This window comes from Theropithecus gelada, chromosome 18 (assembly GCF_003255815.1).
Source record: "Theropithecus gelada isolate Dixy chromosome 18, Tgel_1.0, whole genome shotgun sequence".
In the NCBI taxonomy this organism is placed as follows: Eukaryota; Metazoa; Chordata; class Mammalia; order Primates; family Cercopithecidae; genus Theropithecus; species Theropithecus gelada.
In genome coordinates, this window is record NC_037686.1 from 38,640,824 (window position 1) to 38,655,710 (window position 14,887).

A 14,887-nucleotide genomic window follows, 5' to 3' on the forward strand; every position below is an offset into this window, starting at 1 on the left:
TTGCTCAGGTAGTGTCCATAGAGCCGCAGTTTCCATTCTTCCAACTATCCATTCTTCTTGCAGCTGGGGTGGTTATGATACATAAGGAGACATTGTTGGGTAGGTTTCTGGGGAAATCTTTTTTTTTTTTTTTTTTTCTTTTTTTTGAGACGGAGTTTCACTCTTGTTGCCCAGGCTGGAGTGCAACGGCATGATCTCGGTTCACTGCAACCTCCGCCTCCCAGATTCAAGCGATTCTCCTGCCTCAGCTTCCTGAGTAGCTGGGATTACAGGTATGCACCACCATGCCTGGCTAATTTTGTATTTTTAGTAGAGACAGGGTTTCTCCATGTTGGTTAGGCTGGTCTCAAACTCCCGACCTCAGGTGATCCACCCACCTCAGCCTCCCAAAGTAATGGAATTACAGGCACAAGCCACTATGCCTGGCTGGGAAATCTCTTTTAAAAGGTCTGACTCAACTGGGAGGAGTACTCTTTTTTTCCTTACCCTTCCATTCATTCTGCTTGGAGTATGGATATGATGGTTGGAGCTCCAACATTCATCTTGGAACCATGGGCAACATTTAGGTCATTTATAAGGTTGCCAGAGTGACCAGGTTAAAGGAACCTAGGTCCTTGAGTGCACTGAAACTGCTGTATTAGTCCCAGGTGGCCTACTTTTGGACTTTCATGTGAGTGAAAACAAAAATTCCTAATTTGTTTGTGACCATTTCCAGGTCTCTGTCATTTGCAGTTACTAATTGATACAACCTGGAAACCCTTCTCCTGGTTCATCTTCCTCAATAGCTTGGGAGACACTACCCTGGTATAGTGGATTTTAGGTTATACAATCTGTTATCTCTTTGAAAAGTTTCCAAACTGTCTCTTCCTGGCTGGAATTACCTGCACATGGCTTTATTTTATCTTTACAGTGGAGGCTTTTCACAGGTGATCACAGTGCTTAAGGAAAGGCACTTTCTTGGGGGTCCTATCACTCATTTACAGAGTGAGAAGGTAAAGTGTAAGCAGACTGGCTTTCTCTGCCTGACTCCACAGACCCACCATGTGGCCTCCTGGAGGGGGCTAACATGGTTGCCACACTCTTATGTTTAAGAGAACTGACTAGGAAGGCAGTGCATTCAAATGTTCAATCGACAATTATAGAACTGCCTTATCTCAAAAATCTGGTTGGCAAAATGAACTTGCTGGGGAATTACGATATTGTTTTATGGAGGAGGAAAAAACTGAAGCCAAGAGACTGACTTGTCCAAGGCCACACATTTTACTGTCAGAACCAGAAATGGAACTTCAGTCCCCAAACGACCATCTCAGGACTTCTTCCCCTGCCTTCACCACCACATCATGCCTTAAGTTTGCATGGCTGAGTGCTTTGTGTGATGTTCTAGTGACATGTAAGGGATGTTCATTCTCACCCTAACCTCCTTTAACCTTTGTTTCCCCATCTGCAAAGGGGGCTTAGCCCTGCCCTCTCACTTTGCAGGGTTGTTCTGGGGATAAAACAGGCAATACGTGTGAAAACTATGTAAATGACTAAGCGTTAGATATGTCATCAGCTCAAGAATGGCTCATCCAAGAATTGCTTTAAAAATTTCCATGTGCCTGGTCCCCATCTAAAGAGCTCCCTGGTTGGCTTACTTGGGCCCTCCTGAACGTAGTCAGCCATGGGCCCGGTCACTGTGTTGATGTCGACATCGGCCATCTTGGAACTCAGGGCGATCTCCCAGAAGTCAGCAGGGCTGCTGCAGTTGCTGCTGCGGTCCCCAGTGTACTCCTGTGTGGGAGAGCAGGACTGGCAGTTGCAACTCCAGCACCTCCAGGCCGAGGGACCTCCCCTAGGCATGAGGATGGCCACAGGCCCTGTAGGCCCCTTGCCTCACCTTCTCGTAAAAGAGCCTCTCGAGTCGCCCATCCTCCTTCTTTAGGGACAGCCAGCGCCCGCACAGGAACAGGAACTCGTCCTCATTGGTGTCATTCCAGATCTCCACCTTCTCCACGTACCAGTCTGCGCACCACTTGGAGTTGTCGTGGCGGAGCTTGATCTTGTAGATGACGCCTAGGTCAGCGGCCTCAATGATGAAGGTGTCAGCCTGGGGATCCCAGATGTGGGGACTCAGATGGTTGGGGGTGCACCCCACTCAACCCACTCCAGCCCAACCCTCTAGGACCTTCCATCCCACTCAGTTACTGTGCTGAACAGACCTTCCTTGCCGGGGTGCCGCCCGAGACCCAAATCCCCAACACTGAGCCTGTGTGGTCCAAGGCCTCATATCCACAGTGGTCCCATCTTGCAGTCCACTTATATGTGTGGTGTCATGGAGAAAACTGCCTTCACTACATTCCTCTTGGGAGAAGCCTGTGGGTGTTTGGAAGCCTCCTCTGTGTAAGGGGAGTGGGGCCTGAAGGCCATGGGTAGAGGCAGAGAAGGGGTGGTCAGTCGGTCCTGTTCCTGGATTCCTTAGCTATGCTGAGCATTGGGGATGAGTCCAGCTGTGGCAGCCAGAGAGCAAAAGCTCTTCTAGAGATGAACTTCTGAGTAACGGGAAGGTGTTTGAAATTCCCTGGGAGATGCTGAGAGGGAGTTTGATGAACCAGTAAGGCGGGGCTACAGGAGAGAAGGCAGTAGAGGTGAGGCTCTGGGGGAGGCAAGGCTGTGGAGGGACTCAGGGACAAACATCTGGGACGCAGGCTCAAGAGGGTTTTGTGGGGGTTGTGATACAAGGCCCTCATCCGTGCCCCTGACTCTATCTTCAGTCAAGTGGACACTCCACTCTTGTGTGCTGATTCTTTGAGGGGAGCTCAGTGAGGTGTGGATCCCAGGCTTTGAATGAGATGGGGCCAAGACAGAGTTTGAATGTGGGAGGCAGAAGTCAGGATGGGAGCCTGAGGAGGGTGAGAGGGGACAGGCGACACTGAGTGACACCTACTTTCCTTCCGAAAGATTTGCTGAGCACAGGTGCCATGTGAGTCACTGTGCTGACCCCTAGGAAACCAGAGATGAATAGAATAGGATGCCCTCTGTCCCCAGGACCCCACAGTCCAGTGCAGCGAGAGGAGGGGATGGGTAATTCCAGCTCAGAGGGTGGGAACGACCACCTGTGTGAGGACTAGAGCCAGGCCTAGGAAGACAGACTTCTCCAGGTGTCAGCATTAAGCTGCAGCTGCGGGGCTGGGTTTTCCAGGCAGCTCAGGTGGGGACAGCCCATGGCCAAGGCAGCTGCAGGTAAATAGCAGCTAGTGGTGTGTGACTGAAAGCAGATGTGGATGGGAGCAGTCCTGGGGTGCTGGCAATCCACTGGGTTCACCAGAGTAAGAATGGGCCCACCCTGAGATACAACAATTCCACTTGTTTGCATCTGTCCTGGGGGAAGACCTTCACATTGCACAAGGATGTTTATTACAGATAATTTTTACAGAGGAAAATTGGAAGCCATCTGGGGTCCCGTGCTTGGGGAGTGGCTACATAACTTGCAAAGCCTTTCCTGAAGAATGTTGTGTGTGCAGTGGTTATAGAGAAGAGTCACCTCCATCTATGTTTGAATACCGGGGCAGAGAGAGATTTCCAAGGCAGCCATGCACGCCAAGGGCAAGTTAAAGAAGTGTTTATATAGCATGATGCCTTTTATGTAAAAAACTAATACCATGGAGTGGCTTACCTATTTTCTATGGGTGCATGCACACGTAAGCAGAGAAAATGTTTGGAAAGATGCTGAGGCAGGAGAGAGGGTGGGGTATTCTGGAAACTGCACTCAGTGGTCCACAGAGGGCACTCTGAACAGGCCAGTGTGGGTAGGCTGTGAAGGTCTGCAAATCCCGTGGAGGACTCAGGGTAGATCTGGGATCCATGGGGAGCCTCTGCAGGCTTGAAGTGAGATAGTGACTGGTCAGCTTTGGACAGGTTAACTGAGGAAGCTGGAGGGTGGGTTGGATGGCAGGGCCTTGAGCAGAGAGACCACGCTGGCTCAGTGAGTGAGCTGAAATGAGGCAGGGCTGAGTGAATACAGGGCAGACTTGGCTGATTTGAGGTTATTTAGAAGGAAGACTCTGGAACCTGGTGATTGATTGGATGTGGGTGGGGAGGGGTTTCCAACAGGGAGAAGGATGTCCAAGATGACTTCCATATTCTGGAGTGATCAGAGAAATGGAAGCTTCTAGATGTTGTGCAGTAAACTTAAGGTCACATGGTTAGTAACTGAGCCAGAAGTTGCACCAGCTCCCCTGATGGGGTGTCAAAACTGGAGGAAAAGAGAAGAAAGTGATGGGGCAGAATGGGCCAAAGATTTTTTCTTGTGACATAACAATTTGCTGAGAGAGAAGAAAAAAAAATGGAATCTGAACACAGAGGGGAATGGCTTGCATCACCTTCATTTATTTACTTAATCCATATTTACTGAATGCCTACTCTTTGCCAGAGTCTGTAAATAAAGCCATGCATCAAAATGGACCTCTCAGCTGTATGCTGCACATTGCTGCTTTTACAATGCATTTACCAGGCATCAATACCAGGCATCAACTAGGGCAGGGGGCAGGTGAGCTTTCCCAAGGCTTGACAACATCCAGCACAGACAAAGAGCTACCTGCCTGCCAGACATGGTTCTAGACACTTTGCATTTTTAATTCAGTTGGCCTTCACAATAACTCAAAATTAACTCTTTTTTAGGGTGGAGGAAAAGGAGGCACAGAGATGTTAAGTAACTTGTCTAAGATCACACAGCTAGTGTCAGAGCCAGGATCTGAGCTCAGGTGACCTGCCCCTAGCATCTGGGGCCCTGATAAATAATATCCCTAGTGTAGAGTCAGGGACAATCACATAAATCGCTTGACCTTTTTGGTATTCCATTTTTGCAAGATGGAAAGAGGAGGATAGGACTCCTCCTACCTACTTTATAAGGGCAGTGAACAATTATATCTCTTGTGGAACATGAACGTGTATGTTTTAGATTATTTCTTCCTGGTACAACATGCTGTTACATCTTGTCCTGTTTTTCAGCCCAGAGGTCTAATTAGCAATCATATTGCTATTTCTGCTTCAAATGCAGTAAACTGAAGTTAAAGGTAAATGGTTTCTATCTGGATGAGGAACCAATGAATGGGAGTGCTAGGGTCTGACTCCTGGAGACCTGGCAGCCAGGCTGGGGCTCCTTCCACACTGTCTGACTCATAGGGTCACCAGCCAGCTGCAGACCCACTTAGATGACACCCACCTTTCTAGTCCCAGGGCTAATATCCTCCTTACTAGTAGAGTGGTTCAATGCTAAGGGATAAGCCTGGCTGAGGGTGAGGTTTAAGGAGACCCTTGATAAACACCCGTTGGCTGATGTATGAAATCCCCAGATATGCACAGCCACTGGCAAGAGCACAGATTGAGTTAGGAGCCAATCCCCTTAACCTGATCTCCCTGTGGAGATAGCCTGGCCTGTGGGGATTTCAGGCAGATTTCAGTGCGTGGAGAGGAGAAGGAAAGGAGACTAAGGAGCAAGTGCGGGCAGGGGCAGGGGGCATGCCAGAAAGGGCACGGAGTGGAGGAGTAGAGGCAGGGAGAGGGGAGCCAAGCTTGCAAGAAGGGAAGTTTCACAAAACCCACCCTTAGAGACCCCTGTGGTTTTGTAAAATCACTGTGTCAGAGCTGGAAGGGCCTTATACATCACCCAGTCATGTGGTTTTCAAGCCTTTTTATAGTCACAGAACCCTTTTCTTAACAGAGGGCTTGCTTGGCACTATGATCAACAGGCCAGGTCAAAGTGGATCCACCTGGGAGGGAGTAGGGTGTCCAACTGCACCTGTCTCCACCACCCCCAAGGCTCCCAAGGCCCTTGGAGCCACCTGTGGCTCTATACAACACAATTTAGCCAATTCATATCTGACTCTTCAATTTACAGATGAGGAAACTGAGGCCAGAGAATTTGAAGCAGATAAGGAGCTGATAGCAGAACCAGGCCTCCAGATCCCCTCTCCACCCCACAGTTCAAGTCTCTGTCAGTGTCAGCACAGCCCCTGTCATTCTGCAGTGTTCACCTCCACATTCATGAACCATGCACAGTGAACTGGATTTTCTGAAGACGACCCAGCCCCATGCAACCAACAACCTGGAGCTCCAGCAGGCCGCCTGCTTGCCCAAGGCCGGCCTTCTGCTCCACCTCATCCCCTATGCAGGACCCAGGGTGGGTGCATCAGCTAGGAGAGGGGAACAAGGAGCACTTGCAGGGGAAGGGCAAGAGCAGAGGCCCAAATGAGTGTGCACGATGCCCCATGGAGTTCCTGGATGTCCCCGGGAACCAAGAAGAACTGGCACTTAGATCGCTGGGCCTGGGGAGGAGGGAAGGAGGGTAAACTCCATGTGCCCCTCATACCGTTCCTCTCTCGAACTTGTTGGTCCGGTTCTCTGACTTGCCAAGGTATCGTTCCCCGGTGTCCCCGAGGTCTCCATAGATGGTGATGTACACCCTGGCGTCCGTCCCTGCCCCGGGAATGTTCCCTGTGAAGATCTGCACCGAGTACAGCACAACTGGCCAGGTGGTGGGACAGACAGACAGACAAAGGGAAGAAAAGGGTGACAGCACTTTAGGTCTTGGGGAACTGGATTTTTAGAAAGTGCTAAGCTTCTGGCCTAGGACTTGAGGGGTTAGCCTTCTGTTTGCTCAATTATGCATATTCAGCTTCAAATCCATGTGGATTCTCCAGTGGGAAGTGTGCTCATCTGATCTAGACCCAGGTGGGCTCTATGAGACCCCAAAATAGAAACTTTTTAAAGTACCCCTCAAACATCTATCTGCCCATATAGCTGCCTGCACTGCACAGGGAGAAAGACTCAGAAACTACCTGAGATGTGTCCACGCCATGGTTGCTAAATCTGCCTGCCATGATACATGGCAATAAAATGCCTTCCGATTTGAGGGTGACCAGTGTCAACACCAGATCCTTCTAAATGGTTCACAGAAAAAAACAATATTGTTTAAAGAACAGTTTCCCCTCTGTTCGTTTCCTCATGTTCATTTATTCTCCAACCCACTGCCACCCTCCCCTGCCCCAGCACCCCAGGCCAACTCCTCACCAAAGCCACTGTGACTGCCACCCTCTTCTTGGTCTCCCATGGCCCATAGGGAGGGCTCAACAAACATTGGTGTGACAATTATTAAAAATTACTATGAAAAATAAAAATGCATGGTATCTTCCTTTTGTTCTGCTGTTTTTATTTAAGGAAAAATAAAAGATCTCCTTTTCCAACCTTCTCCTTAGCAGAGAGACTCAAGTCTTGCATTTTTATGAAGGCTAAAAATTGGTTGGCCCCTCTCTGTATCCTCTGTCTTTGGAGATTTTGAGTTTCAGGCCAGGGAAGGGGGACTTGGCTGGATTATCTCCAAGGTGAGAAATAGAAGCTGAAAGGCAGAGGTGGCCAAAGTGGGAGAAAGGTTAACTTCCCTTCCCCTGGGAGGGAGTGAGGATTCAGGAGTATTCGTGGGCCGCAGGGACCCCTCACCTGCACACAGGGACCCTATGGGGAAGTGACTGCTGGGCTTCTTTGGGGACTTGAAGCTTTGGGGCCTCAAGGGTGGAACAGAGAGTCTTTTGACAAAGCCAGATTCATGCAGGAGTGTTTCTGGTCACCCAGAGAAATGATACTTGTGTGTTGGTGGAGAGCCAGTAGTGACACTGTGTGACAGTGAGCACAGCTGGGAGTGGCACTCACCCTGGACTGAGGGCCAGGCCTCTTCTGTGAGCCTCAGGATTCCTAGAAGACCCTCAAAAAGGGGATTCCCCTCCCTGTCGTGAACAAGATGGACTTTCTTATCAGTCCTTGCAAGTGGGCTCAGAACCACATTTAATTAAATTTAGAAAAGTAAAGTGATGTGAGTTGCTTGTCCTGATGGCTATGGAACACATTCACACCCACAGCAGGGTTCCCATGATTTTCTCATTTTCCACTGGGTTCTGCAGCATTATTCCCTCCTGCTCTCCCTCTGTGTGGCTGGACACTCCTTCTTGGGTAGCTTTATGGTTTCCTAATCTTCCACCTGTGCCTTGGATGCCAAGGCCTCCCAGGTTCCACCCACATTCCTCAGCTCTCATCTTGCACTTCCTTGAATTCTCTGAGTCTGTGCCTCCAACCTAGGTCCTTCCTTTGCTTCGGATCTGCACACTTACTACCTAGAGGGCGTCTCCACCTTGACCAGACCCCAACATCACAAACTCACATGTTCAAACCTAAACTCTACCCTCTCCTGCAACCCCTGCCCCTTTTTCAAACCTTCTCCCCAACCATCTTCCTTGTCTCAGCGGCCCTGCCCAAGCTGCTACCATCCAAAGCTCCTGGGTGCATTGTGAGAGGTGACCTGCAGAGGCTGGTCAGACACACCGCCAGGGGCAGAAACCAGGGACCAGCCACACTTGCTCCTACCCCACCCTGCCCCACTCAGCTCAGTGCAGAAACCTGTCAGCATTTCACACACTGAAAATCCTCTCTTTATTGTCTAAATGTTACCTAAGCTTGTCTTGCTAATACTGACCTGCAGTGACATTAGGAAACTTGTCATAGTTTAGACACAACAGTGGACGGTCCTCCCCCTCATTTTCCTCCCCATCCATTTTCTAGCTGTGCATTTGGGCCTGCTCCATATGTGAGCTAATCACAGGTGGCATGGGCCTATAGGGACACTTTTTCTAGGAGCCTGTGTCCCAGAGCAGGATGCAGTGTCCCCAGGGGCTGGGATGAAATGGCCTTCTCACTCCCCCTTCATTTGCTGCTGTCTCCAGTCCTCTGGGAATTAGGAAAACTGATTCAGCTTCTGGGTGCTGAGTAATGCGGTAGTGCAGTCAGAGCCAGCTATTTCTGGATCCTCCTCCCTCCCTGTCCCACCCAGGCCACCCGGCGCATCCGTGGAGAGATGTTTCCCTAGAAACATCACCGAGCTCAGAGTGAGTTTTGTGGTATGTTATCCACACAGAACAGCCCAAGTGCTCTCCTGGGACAGCCTTCCAGGGCATCCTCTGGGGTCCAAGTAGAGAAGGATTTAATAGCAAAGACTATGTGGAGAAAAGGATAGGAGTAGGGGTGTCACACTATTGAGGCAACACTTGTTTTTATTTCTGGGCAACAATTCAGGTTAAAGGAAAGGCAGAGCTAGAGCTGTTTTACTTCCGGTGACAACAAAGGAAGATGGTGTTTGTCTTTTGTCTTTTGGATGTCTTATCCACTTGGTGGGCAGAAAGACCTGTCTTCCTGGCTCCATAAGGGGCCCAAAATTTTGAATTTTACTCCAGTTTTTCCAAGAAGACAACACAACAAATGTCAAGTGGATTTTCAAACTCTTGGAGCTTCTCTGATCTGTGTAGGCTACCCTGCTAGAGAGATCCACTGTATTCTTTGTCTATCATCAGGGGTAGAAAGTCTGTTTTTTTGCAAATGAATTTGGCTTTGAAATAGCTCAAGATAATTCAGAGCTGAATGGCTGATGAATAACCTGGGGATTGACACGGACGATGCCATTGCTGGTCAAAACAGAGGTATGACTCTGTCCATGTGTTCTGGGAAAAGCGTGTGTGTGTGTGTGTGTGTACGCATACACAGTGTAGAAAGAGAGGAGAAGAGAAGATTGAGGACTGAGCCTTGAGGAATACTACCTAGCATGAGAAAAGAAACCAGCACTCTAAATACTTCAGTGAGTTAGGAAGAGAACTAGAATATGGTGGGGTCACCAAAAGCAAAGGAGGAGGAAGTACAAGAAGTGGGTGGCCAGTCTGATGCAAATCCTTTAGAGAAAACCACACTGATGAAGAATGGACAAGTTAACCAGCCCATCCAGAAAAGAAGCTCATCACCTTGAACTTTCTCGAGCCATGCCAAACTACTGAGAACAAATACAAATATGGTTCCAGTTACATATAATTCAGGAAGGTTTCTTAATTCATACTAAGTAGGGACAGCTAAGTCCAGCAAGAGCAGAGAGGCCCAAGCCATAGTGATTGGTAGCAAACAAATGAAGAGTAGGGAGAAAATAGGGACCAGGATAAGCCAAGAATAGGATTCCCCTTATCTGGATGTATTATCCCAATGTCAGACCAGGAAAGAATTTCAGCACAAACCTTGGAGCGAGACAGCTGAGACTTTGAAGACTAGCTCAGTCATCTATTAGCTGTGTGCAGATTATGGAAGCTCTGTGAGCCTCAGTGGCCCTCTCTACAGAGTGGAGGTAACAACAGACCCTCCTCCTGGGTGAAGAGGCTCAGCCTGGCACAGGGCATGTGCTCCACAGGGAGGACCAGGGTCCTGGAGCCTGCCCACGGTGATAAGGGTGGCCATACCACACTTACTGTCCAGAGGCTCTTCTACTTCCTTGTAGACTTGCCGTAAGGACCCATCTTTCATGTATTTCTCAGTGAAGATGTCATAAGGAACCAGTTCTCGAATGGTCTTTTTGTCATCCTCAGAGGTGGCAAGCCACCGATCACATGGGAAAGTCAAGGTCTCTGCACCCTGGGGTGAGGCAGAAAAAGAAAAATTAGCCCTTAATGTGAAAGTTGCCAACTTCAGGGATTCATCGGCATCTCAGTACTCATGGAGACCAAGGACGAGGATCATGGGGCCCCATAAATAATGTAAAAGCCACGGGGAGCCCCTTGCCCCCATTTCAGTAGACCCAGTCTTAAAGACTTGCACAACCACATCAGAGTTTGGCTCTGAAAGGCTGGGGTTCCCAGGGTCACTTAATAATAGGTATCTGAACTCCATCCTGGAGACTCAGACTCAGTGGGTAAAGGGAGGCGGGTGCTCTGTATTTAAAAATTGCTCCCTCTGGCCAGGCACAGTGGCTCATGCCTGTAATCCCAGCACTTTGGGAGGCCAAGGCGGGTGGATCACCTGAGGTCAGGATTTCAAGACCAGCCTGGTCAACATGGTGAAATCCAGTCTCTACTAACAAAATACAAAAATTAGTCGGGTGTGGTGGTGCATGCCTGTAGTCCTAGCTACTTGGGAGGCTGAAGCGGGAGAATCGCTTGAACCCAGAAGGCAGAGTGCTGTTGCACTCCAGCCTGAGTGACAGAGCAAGATTCCGTCTCAAAAAAATAAAAAAATAAAAAAATAAAAATTGCTCCCTCTTCATTCGTATCCATAGCTGTGACTGAGATCCATCTCCTAGGTTTATACTTTTGTGGTTTCAGAATGTTTTTAAAGTTGTCTGAGGTAGATTTTCTTCTGTGAATTTACCTTGAGTTACAGGAAGGGCACTCTGGTCACTCACTGGTAATATGGCCTTGGAGGTGGGGAGCAGAGACATGCACAGGCCCTCCTCCTTGACCCCTAAACCAGGTTCTAGAAAATTCTACTTGGGACCAGAGCTTGTTTCTGCACTCTGAGTTAACTGGGTGAATTTTCATTATGAGATTTTTATCTCAATAAGGCTGATCTAGCCAGCAGGTCCTCACAGGGAATTCGCCTTGAATCTGCTCTGGAAAGGGACAAAAGAAACAGCAGGACAGACCAGTCAAAAACTCACATCTTTATCCGGGAGGAGCCTGCGGATGTCCACGTGAGAGCAGTGCCACCCAGGATTCATGCCTGTGTTATTATGGCCAATCCGAATTTTTTCAATGATTTCTCCCACATCTTCTAACTTTGGAAAGGAGATAAGGCACCAGATGTTAGCTGAAAGATCCAGGAAAGTATGGCCTCGGCAACATCCTGCTTCCCCAGGGCATCCACCTTGAGTCCCTTTGCACTTCCTCCTGATACGTCCCCACTGTCCAGCCAGGCCAACTCCCACTGACCTTGACACACATGCCATGCCCATGCCTCATGTCCCCTCTCTTAAAGTCAGCCTTGACTCCAGAACTTGGTTCAATCTACCTTCTCTGGGAAGGGGACCCCTTTTCAGCGTGGAACCCAGCTCCCCATCTTCCACTGCTCGCTGTTGTAGCAACTCATCCCTTGTGTGAGAACTGAATTGGGTAGCAAAAGATGAGTCCTGGCTGTGCCATGCTCCTGTCTTGCCAAGTTGACTTATTCAAGGCCCCAGACCTCTAAGAGTCCCCCACCTTCCAGCCACTCCTTTTCTGAGCTCCCACGTAGAAATGCCAGTCCCTCAAACTCCACATTCCTTGTCACAGGGCCTTTGCACATGCTTTGCTTGCCTCTCTGTCTTCCTCTTCTTTACCTAATGCCATGCCTGCTCAACCTCGTAATCCAGGTCTCAATGATCACTTCCTCAGGAAAGCCCTTGACCTCCCCAAAAAAGTGAACTCTCTTCATGACAGACTCTTGTTGCATAGTGGAGCCCCTCCTTGGAGCACTTCTCATAGTTGTAAGTTTTCATTTATTTTGCTCTGCATTGTATCCTGAAAACCTAGAACAGTGCCCATGACCTAGGCACTCAATAAGTGTTGGTTGCAAGGACGAAAGAGTGTTTCCTTAGCTGCAAAATGGGTATGATAAAATCAGCCAGGCCTTCTCATAATGCGGTGGTGAGCCTTAACCACGATGGTGTGCATGAAAGTCCCTTGAAAGAAAAAGCTGATACATGTGTGCCGGGTGAGCCCCTGAACTGGGTGGGGGATGGGGCAGCTACAACATCTTCTCTCTTCCACCTGGCGCATACAGGTATGGGATGCAGAGGAGAATCTCTGGCTTCTGTGACCTTAATCCTCTAAGCCCTAAGTTGCATGGGACAGGATGGCTGCCTCAGGTTTTTTCTGTTTGTTTGTTTGTTTGTTTGTTTTGAGATGGAGTTTCGCTGTTGTCGCCCAGGCTGGAGTGCAGTGGTGAAACCTCAACTCATGGCAACCTCCACCTCCTAGGTTCAAGCGATTCTCCTGCCTCAGCCTCTGGAGTAGCTGGGATTACAGGCACCTGCCACCATGCCCAGCTAAATTTTATATTTTTTAGTAGAGACGAGGTTTTACCATGTTGGCCAGACTGGTCTCGAACTCCTAACCTCAGGTGATCCACCCACCTTGGCCTCCCAAAGTGCTGGGATTACAGGCATGAGCCACCGTGCCCAGCTGCCGTCTCAGTTCTAACCCCTCAGAGAGCAAGGCGGCCTTTAGGGGACAGCTAGTCATGGTTGGTGGGCCTCAGAGAAAGACTCAGAGGACATCAGCATCAAAAGGGACCCTAGTATTCTGGAAGGTGAAAGAATTAGGCAGAGAAGTCTCTGAAACTGAACTGCTTGAGTCTAGATCCTAGCTCTGCTGTTTTAAGACACCTTGAGTAAGTCTGCTTAACCTTTCTGTGCTTTATTTCCTCATCTGTAAAATGGGATGATCATACTACTGACATCGTGGAAATGTTATGAAGATTAAATGAGTTGATACACATCAGGTCCTTAGAACTGTGCTGGCCCTTGGATGTTCTCAATAACTCTTAGCTATTATTGTTCTTTTTCTGGTCAACCCCCTTTCTTAGGAAGGGGCCACAGAGAGAGGAAGTGGCTTCCTCATGAGTTAGCGGCTGAGCCAGAGTCAGATCCAGGGTTATGGACTCTGCAATCCAGCGTTTTACCTCCTACCTGAAAATCAATCAGAAAAGGGAAGTGCAGAGAGAGGGGCACAGGTGGGCAGAGAGACAGAGGCCAGGAGACAAAGCGCTTTCATTTGTTTCCCAGCTCACACACTGCCCCCAAATCCAGAGACATTTGAAAAGAAAAAAACATAGCAACAAAATTACTGGCAAATTATAGCTGTCTATTAGTGGGGACTTCATTGATAAAAACTCCCCGGAAGTCATGCTGAGGTGTGATCACAGCCTCAGCCGCTGACGGCATCAGGCCTGGATGACTCACGCACCACGACATCTTGGGTGGATGAGATGTTAGCTTTGTGTGGATTAATGAATCACCCTTACATTTTCTTGTTAAAAGACTCAACAAAGGTGACAGACCTTCCCACAAGTGCTGACTGCTCCAGAGAAGGTGGGAAGAGAGCAGGGCGTCCCCCGGGATAGAGACTGGCCCAGGAAGAAGGAAGGTGCCCTGGGCTTTGTTTCCTATCAGAAAATAAGGGGTACATCTCCAAAGATCCCACTGCCCGGAGGGCCCAGGCTTCTGAGGCTCCTGGCTCTTCTCCTTCAGGGTCTCCTGCACTTCCCCTCTAAGTCTTGCTTCATTACTGCCGTCCATCCAAGTCACATCACACTCCTCCCATGACTTCTAGCCAAACCTCAAGCCACACGCTTATTTCCACCTCTGAGCTGCTGGCCATGCTGTTCCCTTTGCTAGAAATGCCTTTCCTCCTTGTCTCTGCCACTGGCCCCTTTCAGATCCAACTCAAAGCCATCTCTTCCAAGGAGCCTTCTCCCTTCTCTAAACAGTGATAGTAAGCTCAGCCCATTTGCTTGTCTACTGCAATAGCTAAGAGTGCATATTGCAAAGCCAGTCCTCCTGGGTTTCAATCCTGCTCTCACTAGATCCTAGCTGTGTGGTTTTAGGGAAGCAACTGAACCTCTGTGCCCCAGTTTCCCCGTATTTACCTGGGGACAATTGCAGCACAGAATTTTTATGACAATTAAGTGAGTTAGCATAGATAAAGCCTATGACAGTGCCCTCTGACCCACAGGGTCAGTGACAATGACCATCACCAGACTCTCTCATTACCTTTGTGGGGAGGACTGGGGTCCCCAATTTGACCGTAAGCCCCTCTCAGGCAGTATCTGTGCTCTCCCCTTCTCTTGTGTCTCCCACCCAACCTGGCGCACAGCTGAGCACACTGGGCAGGCACAGTGCATATGCACTAAATTGAAGTATATGGATTCCAAGGCGCTATGACCTACAGGCACAGTAAACACTGAACAACAGCACTCCCATTGTCAAGAGCTGATGGGAAGCCATGGAACATACATAATGTTCTTCTCTATTAAATTGTTTGACCATAGCTTGAGAGCTGAGCAGGAGACCCTATCCCCA

At 49.0% G+C, this 14,887-nt stretch overlaps 1 protein-coding gene across 3 annotated transcripts in view; it reads right to left on the reverse strand.

Annotated features, from left to right (window-relative positions):
* The window catches only part of LOXHD1 (lipoxygenase homology domains 1), a 182,387-nt gene that overhangs the window by 48,195 nt on the left and 119,305 nt on the right, over positions 1 to 14,887 (reverse strand). For all 3 annotated transcript variants that reach the window (XM_025365186.1, XM_025365187.1, XM_025365185.1), the window contains 5 exons: positions 11,489 to 11,605; positions 10,305 to 10,467; positions 6,347 to 6,501; positions 1,877 to 2,086; positions 1,635 to 1,770 (listed from right to left, as the gene is read on the reverse strand). In XM_025365186.1, coding sequence (XP_025220971.1) covers positions 1,635 to 1,770; positions 1,877 to 2,086; positions 6,347 to 6,501; positions 10,305 to 10,467; positions 11,489 to 11,605 — 781 coding nt within the window. The remainder of the gene's footprint in view (positions 1 to 1,634; positions 1,771 to 1,876; positions 2,087 to 6,346; positions 6,502 to 10,304; positions 10,468 to 11,488; positions 11,606 to 14,887) is intronic.